This window comes from Ascaphus truei, chromosome 2 (genome assembly GCF_040206685.1).
Source record: "Ascaphus truei isolate aAscTru1 chromosome 2, aAscTru1.hap1, whole genome shotgun sequence".
Taxonomy (NCBI): domain Eukaryota; kingdom Metazoa; phylum Chordata; class Amphibia; order Anura; family Ascaphidae; genus Ascaphus; species Ascaphus truei.
The window spans coordinates 427,851,430-427,865,531 of NC_134484.1; the positions used below are offsets into that span (position 1 = coordinate 427,851,430).

General features: G+C 43.1%; 1 protein-coding gene and 1 long non-coding RNA gene across 2 annotated transcripts in view; one reads left to right on the forward strand and one right to left on the reverse strand.

The window, feature by feature from the left end:
- Window positions 1–2,317, reverse strand: part of NRP1 (neuropilin 1) — a 129,532-nt gene extending 127,215 nt beyond the window's left edge. Inside the window, 1 exon segment of the mRNA XM_075587736.1 lies at window positions 1,546–2,317. Coding sequence (XP_075443851.1) covers window positions 1,546–1,612 — 67 coding nt within the window. The 5' untranslated portion in view covers window positions 1,613–2,317.
- LOC142487809 (uncharacterized) overlaps window positions 1,883–14,102 on the forward strand; it is a 55,307-nt gene continuing 43,087 nt past the window's right edge. Inside the window, exon 1 of the long non-coding RNA XR_012799314.1 lies at window positions 1,883–2,663. This is a non-coding gene — a long non-coding RNA (uncharacterized LOC142487809). The remainder of the gene's footprint in view (window positions 2,664–14,102) is intronic.

Sequence of the window (14,102 nt, forward strand, 5' to 3'; positions counted from 1 at the left end):
GTGGTATCTGGAAGCAGTGGGCATGTTCCTAAAGGTCTGTTACATTGGAGTGTAGGCTAATGGCACCGGTGACTCCAGCAGGATCATTAAGCATTGCCTAACTGCTCCAAGTTAGATAATAGTGTCTGCTTGTAATGCAGTTTATTCAAGTGCAATTCTGCTTCAGAAATTTCTGCTAAGTATTTCACCTTTACATTATTCTACATTTCTACATCTCTCCTACTTCTAACCTATGCGTGGTTACAAATTATACAAGGTTTTTGGAAAGGTATATAAACGGGTTCGAAGTTATTCTGGTCACCTGTAGAGATTTGTTTAACCATAAAGACTATGTAATTTGCAAACATACTTAGTGTTGTTGCTATACAAAACAGAAAATGTATATAAAAGATCCCCAAACTTTTGTTTCATTCTCATTGCATTATATATATGCATAATACTAATATAAATTATAATGTAACCTTTACGCACTCATTTCAAATCATCCTCAATTATTTCACAAGTATTAGTCTAGCCTCCATTGTTTAAACAAACTTTGATATCTTGGCCTTTCTAGTGTAAATGTTGAAATAGCTAAAAGATAAATCTAGACTATAATGAAAAAAATAATCCATATGAATATAAATGGGTGTATATGCCATAATCAAACCTGTAAAATCTAATATGCATAGAGCTTAGCTAGTTTTAATTGAACAGTAACTGACAAGTGTTTTATCTGTGTGTAACTATGTTATCTGTGTGTAATACTGTATTCAGAGCTACTTACTGCAGGGAACTTACTATTCTGCCTAAATACTGTATACACCCTTCAATTCCGGCCAGAGTGCCCTGTGAGATACAACGTTTTTAAAGAAATGACCCGCATGTTCATTTGGTAAATGTCTCTTTCTATTTCTAGCACTTTGGCACAAGGGGAGGGGGGGGGGGGGGGAGGTCTCATCCCTACAGCTTTTAACAATAATCTCGGTGGCACTTACAACTATATTTTGTATTTCATTTATTGTTCACACTTATTGTACTACTTGTTGTAGTTACACTAAGGGAAACGCAACTTGTTAATTAACTATAAAGTAACCAACTACCTTGGAAACAAGTATAATATGCCCTGCATGTTGTCCTAAACGGTTGCTTATTTAAGATTGCCAGTACATGTACAATTTCTACCCAATTATTTATAATTGTTTACTTTGTATTGCCTAATAAACAATGCCAACATATAGTTATGAGAAAAAAAAACTAGGCTTAACCATGTGTAGAACATTGTGAAACATATTTTATATATATATATTATAGACGTATCTAATAGTGCAGGAATAAACTGGTGGCCCAAGTTACAGTTAGTTTAACTATTCTAATTGTAAGCTGTTCAATGTATTTATTGTTATATTTGTATTATACTATATAAGCAGAACTGTAAAATAAAGTATTGCATTAAATAGCAGTAATCACCGTAGAAACTGGGACTAGCTCCCAATCTGTCTTTCCCTGAACAGATTGGGCTATCAGTGAATTAGTGAGTGAGCTGAGAACATCTGGAAGACTCACCGTTCCTTGAAGCCCTGGCGAAGTTGATGGTGAGGACCCAACAGAAGCAGACAAGTCCGGGATGCATCCTTGGGTATGAGCAGCAACACGAGTATTAGCGATCACACGGACAACAAGGAGAAATCCTATATCCCACAGCTCAACTCCAGGAAAGCAAACGGAGCTGAGTCCCAAAGGCGAAGGAACTGATGTGTCTTTAGTGTTCTCAATGTCCGGTATCCTGTCATTTACTTAGGGTTTCCTCCACTGCTTCCCACACTTGGTCCTTTTCTTCTCTGCTCTGCTACCATCCCCAAAACAGCAACAAAACAAAGAGAGAGAGAGAGAGAAAAAAAAAAAAAATCCAAGATCGAAACTCCTCCTCAACTCTCTTTGCTAACTGATAAGGAAACCAAACGGGTCCTAGTTTTCCTGGAGAAATAGGAAGGAAGGAAGGACAAAAAAAATATGATTGATGAACAGCTGCTTAGCAAATTCACAAAGCCACCAATAGCGCCGTTTTAATAGATGTGGCACTATATCAGCACTCTCAGAAGAGTAACCAAGTCTAATGACTTGTATCCTTTACATTTATTTCCCTGGAAGTGCTTTCAACCAGTGTGTGCAATCTTGATTTGGGCAGAATTGATTCCCAAGTCTCCTTGTTATAGGGAGTCTTACTGGGCTGCACTGGATGCTGAGCCAGTATTAAGGCACATATGTGCCAGGAGCACGCCTCCTCTCATAACCACATCCAATGCTGAACAGCATCAACATGCTATTGGATTTATGATCAGAGATGAATCAAATGCAATGGCTGCATCTAAATTAACCCATTCAGCGCCCGGCGTGGCGCTACCCTTAAATGGTTCAGTGGAACAGTTATACCCAAGCCCCAAATATCTTGCTCTGACCCCTTCGTTCCTCTCACACTCGCTTCATTTATCTCCAAGGCTCACTGGCCACGTCTTATGACATGGCCAAAAATAAGTGAAATAATCCACCCAGGCGTTGAACTTCAACTGTTTAACAGGAAGCAAGTCAAAACCCAGAGGGCTGAAGCCCATTACTGGGAGCAGCCCCTGTGCCAGGTAAACAGAAGTGGAACTGACAAGGCATGACCTGCCCATCTGCATCAGGTAACAAGCTCTATAATTAACCGCAGCCACTAACTCATTTACTCTCATCACGTCTCCTAATTTGACAAACCACTGCCTTTTAACCCAGCTGGTGTCTCCCAAAATCCCAAACATGACCCCCCCCCCCCAAGTATATTTTAAAGGTATGTAGAGGGTATATAGATCATTGCTTGACCAGTGGCACATCTGGCACTATATAGCCTGCAAAGCTCTGACACTTACACTGAGCATAGATCTACTGTCAGCAAGATTACACATATCTCAGGATTAAGATAAGGGGAAAAAAAACGGTTGTGTTTCTCCAACGAAACGCTCGAGAAAACACGGGGAGAAAACAAGTCCTAACTTTGTTTGTATTTCCAGTGCTTCAAAATATATAAGGTTGGGGCGATCAAGTGATCTTGAGCTAGTAATACATTGCTATGCTGAGGCATAGTCAGAATTTAATGTGCCCAGGCTCCGTTATTTTGCACATATAATGTGAACATTAAAAAAAAAAAAAAAAAAAAAAAGGCATCAGATGTTGATCTGCAAAGTAGTTTGGATTGCAAATGCCAAGTACAGCTCCTATAGCAGAAGTTTAATACAGGAATACAGACAGAAATCCAGTTTACCTTCTGTAGATGGAGTGTCCCCTTATCTTGCAGATGCCTTGGCAGAGTGGGTTTTGAGTCAGTGATTACAAGGGTGCTTGTCGCTGGTGCTGTAAATTGCAGGAATGATGTGTGTTTGTGGTTGTACTTGCAGTTCCTTTAAGGAATTGTAAAAAAAAAAAAAAAAATCAGTTTCCAAGCACAGAAGGGAAGGGAGGAATAGCAGGAAAGAGCTGAGAAGCTCTCACAGTCAGAGCCTCTCTGGGAAGAACAAGCTTGTGAAATCAGCAAGGAGGGTACAGTGTCTAACCCAGCAAGCCAAGGAGAAGGAGGAGGGCTGAGAGGAGGAGAATCATCACAGAGGAGGAGGGAAACTCTTCTTTTATCATGACTCTGCTCATCAGTCACTTTTTTCACAGGTCTTTCTCTAGAAGAAGAAGACACTGTGTGGAGGGGCTGTTATATATATAAAAAAAACCCCAGCTGTTCTTCAATCTCCCCGCAAACCTCCCCAACCCCATAGGAAGGAGTTGAAGACCTAGCTTGGGGCTACAGGGTTAGGGCTGGGGAGTGGGGAGTCCTGGACAGAGACAGATGCAGGTCAAGCTACAGGGAGTATCTTCTGCCCCATCCCTCCTTGGGTTGGCATGTCACCGCCTAGGGGACGAGGTGTTTACTTTGAATACTAGTAGCCCACTGATTGATCTGAGAAAACAAAGGGTCTGGCAACAACTGAGAGTTGTCGGGGGTCGGGGACAGACAGCAGGAGATAGGCAGCCAGATCACTCTAGTTGACGGATTGCATTGCATTTGAATCCGGTAAGAGATACAGGGAGCTGGATACAGCACTGTCTGGCAGATAGGGGGCATACTTGTGCTCTGTATAAACACCAATTTATCTCCTTCCCTGCAAATTTAGGAGAGTGAGTCCCTTGAGCCTTATAGGTATCATCTATCTGCATAAATCCCCAGTAGATGACAGGGCAGAGAATACCAGCAAGACAAAATATTGGTCAATTGACATATGTGTGTGTGTATGTGTGTGTATTCGTGTGTATTCCCTGTATACATGCATTTATATTCGTTCCAAACTATGTAATATATTACTACTAATATGAATAAAAAATCATTCGTTTGTTTTTTTAGAACATGTGATACTAAAGGATTAAGAAATCATTGGCATAACACAGACAAAAAAAATATATGTTTTTTTTGTATGTAAGTGAATCATCTAATGGGGTTTTGAATTTGAGTTTCCCTTTTCTGGTGCTATTTTCTTAATCACTCCAATGGTCTAAATTCTGTACATCCTTAAATAAAGAGTCCTTAATAAATAAGTCAGCACACAAGCAGTATGACTCAAGCAACATTTCCTAACTAACAAAGCTTTTATGGTCAGTTTAATGGGACCCACATAAGTAAAGGCCATATTTTAATCACCCCGGTAAATATAAAATGTGTTTATTTTGTTTGCTAATGAAAAACACCATTGTTCTGTTGATGAATATATTTATGTATAGCGGTCACATGACTATTAATGGGAAAGCCATTTACTTTAACCCCTTCTTTGCCCGCGAGACATCATTGCAAAAGCAAAGGCATTGAAGGGGTCAACATGTTGCCTATATAGCCCAAAAGTAAACCCAGTGTCCTACATGGAATGTAACACAAACAATGAACCCATTTCTCATACACATTACAGTCTGAATCAGGAGTGGGCAACTCCAGTCCTCAAGGGCCCCCAACAGGTCTGGTTTTAAGGCTATCCCTGCTTCAGCACAGGTGGGTCAATCAGTGGCTCAGTCAACGACTGATCTGTTGGTGGCCCTTGAGAACTGGAGTTGGCCACTCCTGGTGCTTAACCGCTTGAATGCCAGAGGGACCAGCGACGCATAGCACTGGGGTTAAACCACAAGAAGCCTTAGTGACTTGTCAAAGGTCACATTGTTCTGGTAATTAGGATTTGAGTCAAGTTCTCCCGCTCTCAAGACAGCATATTACCACAAGTGTCACTGCTTCCCCGCTTATAATGGTTTATATAACACTGGAGAGAAACCCCACCCCCCCCCCCATATACCCTATTAGAATTGTAGTGAGTCTGAATGTATCTATATCTTTAATTATCCATGTACATGGTGCTTGACAGCAGTAATACACGTGATATAATACATATATCACATAATGGAAATAAGCGCTTCAGACATAAAAGTAACATTAGGAAAAGGAGTCCCTCCCCCCAGAGAACTTACAATCTAAGTCCAAATCTTCTTCTGTTATATTTTATTCACTAGATTTTGAGATAGAAAAGAGTGAAATACATTTGCTAAAATAAAAGCTTTGACTGTCCATGTTTCTGGATAAAGCACAATGTGCTTTGACCAAAGTGTCTATATAAATGTATGTAAATGTTGCCATCGTATTTCAGATATTTAACACTTACCCAGGAAGAGGGGCTTGCAGCCATTACAGCATATACAGGGAAAGTATATTTACTGTTAGTTCATACAGCTAAAGCAGCCATGACACGCAACAATATTAACTTTGAAAGGGTTGACCTGTATTGCGGCTGCTTGAGCTCGTTTAATGGTTTTCAGAAACTTAAGTTGACTTTCCTTCATTTAAAAAAATAAGACATGCGAAGACATGGTTCACAATTACAGGAAGGAAAGTCAGGAAATGACCAATTAGGGTCCTGTTACAGTACTTACACGTAAGGGCGTTACCCTTGCCATAACTCTGCCCTCTCTGCTTCTGGCAAGACCGCTCACACTTTTATATAAGAATTAAGTGGGGATGTAATTTGTGTTGTACAGTAATAGACATCGAGAGAGTTGATTTTCATGTCTCAAGCATGCAATTGTATGGAAACTGCAGTCCTTTGTGTGCAACGCAGTCATCCTTTCTGTGAAATGGGACACCAAAGTGGAGGGGTCCCCAAGAGTCCATCATCTGATTGTCTATTTTGATCTCAAATGTCTGCGCCTTCAGCTCCTGGTGGGATCACTTTTATTTAGTACTTACAGTAAGTTCTATATGGGACAGACTGTTTAACCCAATAGGTCTCAAAATGCGGACACTGGACCACTGAGAGTCATCCAGATGTTTGCTAATATTGACATGGTCCACCATATAGAAAAGTTTGATCGCCACTTCTGCAACCCAATAAATAGTCTCTGTTTGTAATGGCTGAGGGAGAGAGTGTTGTAAAAGGCATAATAATTGTAGCAAGTTAAGACAGGCTCATTATGGGCAGAGAAAATGGGCCCCATGGTTACTGGAGCTGGCACTGACAATTTTTTTTGCTGCAAAAAGATCAAAGCACACAGATATATAGAAAAGTATCAAAAAATAATGACATTTTATTAGAGCAGCAAAGTCAACATTTCGGACCATAAAGACCTTCATCAGGACAATGATAAAAAGATATGACCGTTTTTGATTTTGAGCTATTGTTAGTTTTACTATACTTTGAGTTCACTTGTGTGGTTATCAGTGTGCATAATTTGTTATTTTTCTAATTTCGTTTTTGGCAACATATATTGAAGCTAGAATAAACACAGAATTCATTGCTGTATCTTCTGCCACAGACAGGGTTAACTACTCTGTTACTTAATGTTGCTTCTGCTTTTATTATAATATTGCATGTTTAACATCTATATACTCAGAGAAATAATGATTTTTTTAAATCAAAACATGTCATTCCTGTTCTGCTTTTTTTTTAAATATTTTTTTTTATTGTGAATGATACTCTAATGCTTTGTTGGGAAGAAAAAAGTTATAGATATTGGATAAGAATCACAATCAATAGCTGTATTCCTCTTGACATCTTTGCTACATACAATGCACTATGTTGAAAGGATGCACACAGCACAGGTTTACTGTCTGTCTCTGCCTTTAGCCTTTCACAAATAAGCCCCTTGGTGGAGTCTTGCAAGCAAAAGAGCCCTAGTCAGTGAATAATAAATCCTGCTATTAGCCTCAGATGGAATATTGGCAGCGTGCTCAGTGTGTTTTCCTAACCACAGACCACCACAGCAAGAGCATACAGACTGAGTTACATCGCAGTGCACCTCATTATCTCTCAAAAACAACTATAATATTAGTGCGGACGTGGTGCACAGTTTTATGTTGGTTTCAAAGTACAGTTCTTGCTCTTGTGTCACCATCACATGCCTCTTTGCGACATTTTCCAGAAGTTTTCTATTTTGGGGAAGTGTCAGCGTTTATATAATTTGGCCCTGATCACTTCAGATTTTGGAATCACGCCAGCATTCCTCCTTCAGATCCTTTAGCGATCCTAACAAGCCCCACTACAAATCGGTATTGTATGTCCTGTAATATTAATTATATTTATCATCGTATTAACCTTTTGGTGCAAAATTGCAATAAAGCCACAAAGCATAACATAAACACTTCATGGAATACAATAAGTGGCTGAATGCTTTCACTTTTAGGACAACTCCATTGTACAGTATGTATACACAGTATCTTGCAAAGCTATAGTGTATCTTAGTAATCAAACTGTAAGTGTCTGATCGGTGTATTAGATAATACATGGGCGATATGTGGGTTAAAATAATGTGTGATCAGCACAGTCTGTTGGTTATTTCTTCAATAAGCAGGGAACTCAATCCGGGCTTCGCAGAATTGGGAGAACTTTACAAAAAAACTTGGGCCAATGAAATTATTAAACCGATTCCTTGCATGTGAAATGTTGGCTGCTATATTAAGCCTTTGGTTTCCTGAGTCATATCCTTTTTAACAGCCTGCTTCGGAAATAATCTTTACACCCACAGTCTGTTGCTCCATCCCTCCCAGCCCCCCCTCCATCCCTCCCAGCCCACCCTCCATCCCCCCCAACCCATCCCACCTATTACATATACAATACTCAGGTTATCAGTCCGGAAGTGAAAAGCAGACAAACCCGGACACCTCAAACAAGAATATTATGATATAAGTGGGTCAACCTTGATGGTCCGGATAATATATTTCCTGTTCCGGACTTGATAACCTTAAACAAATAATCAAAGAAAAAAAGACAATTTGAGAATGTAAATGTTTTATGTACCCTCTGTTTACTATAACCACTAGTGGTACAAGTAATGTGTAATGTTTATTTGCTAACCTTCCCTCCCCCCTTCTTTTTAAACCCCATGTATAAAATACTGAAATAAAAAGAAAGTTAAAAAAAAAACACTGTGTAAAACAGCGGTCTGTTCTGATCGCCATACTGTATGTTTTGCATTTTATTTATTTTGACTTACTTTGGTGGATCTCTTTTTGCCCTTTTTGACACTATTCAGGAGATAGATGTGTTTAAAATATTAAGTGTCTATGAAGTTAAAATAGAGATCTTCCCAGAGCCAAGTACAGACTAAAGTAGGGTGTTTCTCACCACGGGGTCACGGTGCCAGGATACCCTGGTGTGCTGCGATTCTCTGTGATGGCTGCTGCAGCACCCCAGGGAGACACCCTGCAAGCTGCTCAGTAGACGTATCTGCGCTGTCTGGATACAGAGAGGTCACGATCCGCCTCTATCTGAGCCAGGAACAGAGGGGAGAAAAAGGAGAAGCGAATCACAGCCCCCCTCGTCTCCTCCAGACAGCACTGGAAGCACCAGCTGCACAGTTGACAAATTTGAGGCTGCTATCCCAGTGATCACTGTGACACGCGCGCCCGGCGGGGGGGTAAGGGGGCGGCGCGTGCACAGCTGAGCAGATGCACTTACCCCCTGCATCTGTCATCAGCGCGGCTTTAGCAGCCGCTTCCGCACGCTTCCGCATGCGTGCGGAGGCTCAGGCTCAGGGAAGCGGAGGAGCGGTCACGTGAACGCTCACATCCAATGGGAGCGAGGGACTAGCCCCGCCTCCCGCCTCCCGCCCCGCCTCCGATCCGCCTCCCGCCCCGCCTCCGATCCGCCTCCCGACACGCCTCCGTCCTGCCTCCGACCTGCCTAAGCACTGCCCCCAAAGCGCGCTCACTGCCTTGCCTGCCAGGACACAAAAAAGCTCCAGTTTGATCAGGCGAGGCAGAGCAGGAGCGCTGATCAGCGCGGCCAGAGGCACCATGCCCGAGGCCTTAGGGACAGAGGGAGATTGCGATGGGAGGGGGTGTGGTCGGGGTTTTGCGGGGGCGTGGTCATGACCTCCCGCGGCTGGTTCGCCCTCATTGGGTGAACCGCTGGCGGGGGCGTGGCCATGCCTCTGTCGCCAGTTCTGAACTCAATTCCATTGAGTTCAAAAAAAAACTGCGAGTACAGCGCGGCTGCACCTTCAGCGGGAAGGTGAGTACTGGGCCCAGCCCTATTGAGGGGCGGTGCTTACACGCACGCGGAGGTGTGCGCTGTAGCAGTGATTGGGACCGCAGCCTTAGGTGTGTAGAAGAGTGTGGTATGTGTGAGCGAGAATGGACGAGGGAGGTCTGATCAGCAGGGGTGCTCTGAGATTAAAAAAAAATCCTCCAGGGACGTCACTGCTCACGCACGCACGCACACACACACACACTAAAAAGACATAAAGAAGGGCAGGACATGCTCAGGGGAAAAATATAACCATTATATGAGTTTAAAGCAACAATCCTCCTTACACATTTTGATAAGCCCCTCTTTGTGTATTGTACATGAACCAGGGGATCCCCCAGAACAGAACCTATTTTCAGATACAAGTGTACCCCATCCCCTCACAAGATACTTACCGGTGAAGTTACTGGGTTTATATCATTAGCTCTCGGGGAAACAAAATGGCTGCCAAATCTAAATCGGGCGTGGCTTTCTCTTGGACAGCCAATTAACTCCTCTTTAAAAAACAGAAACTAATACCGGTAACTTCACTGGTAAGTATCTCAGGAACCAGTGGGACCCTGGAGTTTAAAATAGCACAGATTTGTTCCGGTGGACCCTTAGTTAAAAATAAAAACATTTATAGAGAATGGAAAATCAATTATGGTATTTGGCTTCACTGTCATTTTCTCAAAATCTAAAGAGTCCAAATGAAACTAAAGAAGACCCAAGAATAATACAAGTCGGTTACATGGAGCAGCCTACAAATATATTAAAATCCTCAAAAACGTATAAGATGGCACAGAACAAAATACCAGTTACTTTGCTAAACAAACTAAAATACAAGGCAGAAAACCATGCTAGTTAAATAGCATATTGGAAAATAATAAGCCATGACACCAGGCAATGTCAACAAAGTATATGAACTAAATGTATGTAGCACACTTTCCCCCACCCCCTGCTAGATATGGCAGCTACAGTGTGTGTGGTGCATAACCTGTGGCTCACAGGAGAGTCGAGCCTCCGCTGCTGGGAGCCTGGGGTGTGTATGATCCGTCTGGTGACAGCGCTTCCATCTGTACGGAATCCTTCTATGTTGGATAACCCCGTTACAGGACCCTGTGCAATAATACACACACAGATAAGTTTACTGCATGCATAAGAATAATAACAGTATACCGTCCCCACCAACTAGGCCTTGCACGGCGGTACCCTCACAGTAATGTCCACACCTGATGGATTATCTCCAAAGTACTGAGGGGCCCTTGGGCACCCAACCACCCTAGTGTCCACAAGCAGCAAACCACCCAAATGTGTGAGACAGCGCTGCCCACAACTACTGTGTGTAAAGTTGGTGCACTTGTTGATACCTGCCGGGTGCTTCAGCACCCGGCAGCGCCGACAGTAGATAAAGGGCCCATCCGGTCCCACGCTGTCATCGTCAGCGATGAGTCCACCTCCGCGTTGGGTGGTGTCAAGCAGGAGTGTCCCACCTTAATAGTCTCTCTCATTCTGTAGGGTGGTCCCAGACCACCGGATCGCGAATTCGCTGCCACGTCCTAGCTGTGTCCCTGACACTGGTAATACAGGGGCAGTGTTGCTAACTACTGAGCCTGTCCCTGCAGCGACCACAAACTGAGGGGTGCTGGGGCCTAGCTGGGGACTAAGGGGGTCTCTGGCCTAGTGATCTACACACCCTACCCCTTCCTCATCCCAGCTCCGACTGGCATGCTCCTAGCGCTTGCAATGTATCTATTTGTGGAAGCAGGGAATCCTGTCACTCCTATTGGCTAGGCGTCGCCACCTGACTTGCATCCCTAGTGCATTCTGGGGCTTGTAGTCCCCACGGAGCCTTCTGTTGCAATGGCCGCCTCGTGCGCCTGGCACTGTGCATGTGCGGCATCTCGCGCATGCTTGATCGCAGCCAAGATGGCAGCGCCCTGCAAGGGGAGCCACCGGTAGCCTCCGGCGACCAGTTTGCCTGCTGCAACCTCCCCACGCTCTCCCCCCAGCCTCAGCTGCAGCCAGAGGTAGGGGGCAAACGGGGGAGCAGGGGGGACCCATGCTGTATGTAGTTTAATGGTACAATCCTACATGGTCGGCCAGTTGAATTTCTTAGGGGCCTTTGAATGGGGCCCCTTAAACATGCCACTGGAATGGTCTTAGGCCGTGCCTATAGTGCCGTAGTTGGCGACGGCGACACGGCGGGTGACGTCCCCTGTCACCATCATCACGGGCGGCGGGGTCGTGGGATTCCGGCAATTTGATTTGTTCAAGGGCCGTACGTGACGCGACGGCCCTTGAAAAATCAAATTTTGGCGGCTTCCTGTTTTCGTGATGGCGACGTCGCTCCGTCGCTTGTAGTGCACGCGGCGGCAATGTATTTGTTTTCGGGCGACATCGCGTCGCCGGCACTATAAGCACGGCATTGGGAGGATGCCCACTTTATGGAGGCAGTCCTACGTATAAGCCATTGTGCCAATACATCAAAATCCGTTAAAGTGGAGTTAATATCGCACCCACAAAAAACCCCCCAAAAAATTACGAGGGCTATTACTGCAATTTTAAGTTAGTATACATCAAAATTACAGGAAAAAAGTTTTGGGTACGATATTTGGCTGCAATGCCAGAATTAACGTGACCATTAATAATGCATTGATGATCCTGCATTGTGATCATATTTCTATCATAGGCTTTTGTAATAACTATTATTACAGAATCCTGTGATAGAAATAACATTAACCCGTTTGATGCCTGTGGTTTCCAAGGTATATCACCATCACCAAAGGGGTTAAACATAAAAAAAATTGCACTACTTACCTCTTTTGCCCACCTTAGTTGGTAGAAAAGCATTGCCATATAAGTGAACAAAACAAAGAAAATAACCCCTCCAAAAGCGCTAACCTACACTAAACTAAGTGCTAACAATATTGTGCTTAAAACAATGATAAGTGCTCGTGCAACATCAAATTAATATCAAAGTGACTTACACAATGCTGTGAGAAAAAAACAGCAGCTAGGTGACAATAATCCCCTGACGAAGTGACCACGTGTCACGAAACGCGTAGGGAGGAGGAGCTTAGTCTTTTGGACCATCCCAGCTATTGTAGTCCTGCCGCAGGGAGAGCTTCCTATAGCACTGACGTCACACGCCAAGTCGACAGCGTGTCTGTGTGCAGTGATTCTCTCCGGTGTGGCATCAGGAAATGCAAGCTGCGGACGGCATATTGAGCAATACCATCTGTTATTGCACCATGTGAGTGTATTTTATCACGTTTTATAGTGTTTTAAGGAATAAAGGTCTGTTCATACTACACTACCTTGTACATATTCCTGTCTCACATTGGTGGAGGTGTCGTTACGGACGCAACCCCGACGCCATTGAGGATAGAGGGTGTACCCTGTAAGCTGTCCCCAGTAAGCTGTCTCCACGTGGGGTTCGTGTGAGGAGCGGATTAGAAGGGGAGCAAGCACAGATCCTCTCCACTGAATATATTGGCGTTTATTATGTGAGTAGGATTCTTTCACATCTCAGATAGGGCTCTGATTGCTGTAACACACTGCGCAATCAGGTGTGTCTTTTTATCTGTTATTTCAGACGGTGTATCCACCTACATCAAGGACATCATCCCATCTGGAGCATCTATATCAGAGCCCAACTACCACCTTAAAGACTAGAGACTGCCTTAAAGATCACGGTATCTTGGACTTTAGCGCTGGGGACTTTATATTTGTTTGTTCATTGCCATATAAGTGGTTTACCCGTCCTACCCACCCCCCTGGGAGGCCTCACTACCCTCCCCAGAGCAACTACCCCCTAACCCTACAATAAACATACCCCTCTCTAGATTAATGCCCAAGATCCGTATTAGCCAAATGTGGCTATTAGTGGTTTTGGGCAATAACTAAAACAATATACACATGAAAAAAAAACAACAAGAACATTCAAAATACATATAAAACACAAAACCAATGATTGTCACTGTGGATAACTAGGCCTTCTCATTGGGGAGCATAAATAGCCACATTGGCAATAAATAGTAACTTGTAATACAAAAAAAATATTAACAATATTAAAATACAATAATTACCAACCTTCATTACCATAGTGGCTAACTGCTAAGGTAATGAAGGCATTAACTCCTTCCACCACCCCTGGGGCAACAACCACAATCATCCACCCCCCCCCCTTTATCCCCAAGAAGAGCCCCACCCCCACAGTAATGACAATAGTCTTATTAGTCATTTGTGCCTAATAGGACTTTTTCCCATTGAATAGCATACAAATGAACATTAAACATAGTACACATTACAATACATAATAAATACTAAGCCATTAAATTAATTGATTGGCACTGTATATATAAAAAAAAATCACAAAGAAATCCATGCCCATGGCTAGGAACCATAAAGACCCCCAAAACACCATAAAAATAATCCTTTCCTGCTGTCACAAAAATAAACAAAGTCAAAAGCTGTAAAAAAAACTATCCAGGCCTAATAGCCTTCTTCTAATACTGATCCATCCTGGATGAACGGTGATGAATCATCAACTTGACCGGAAGCAAT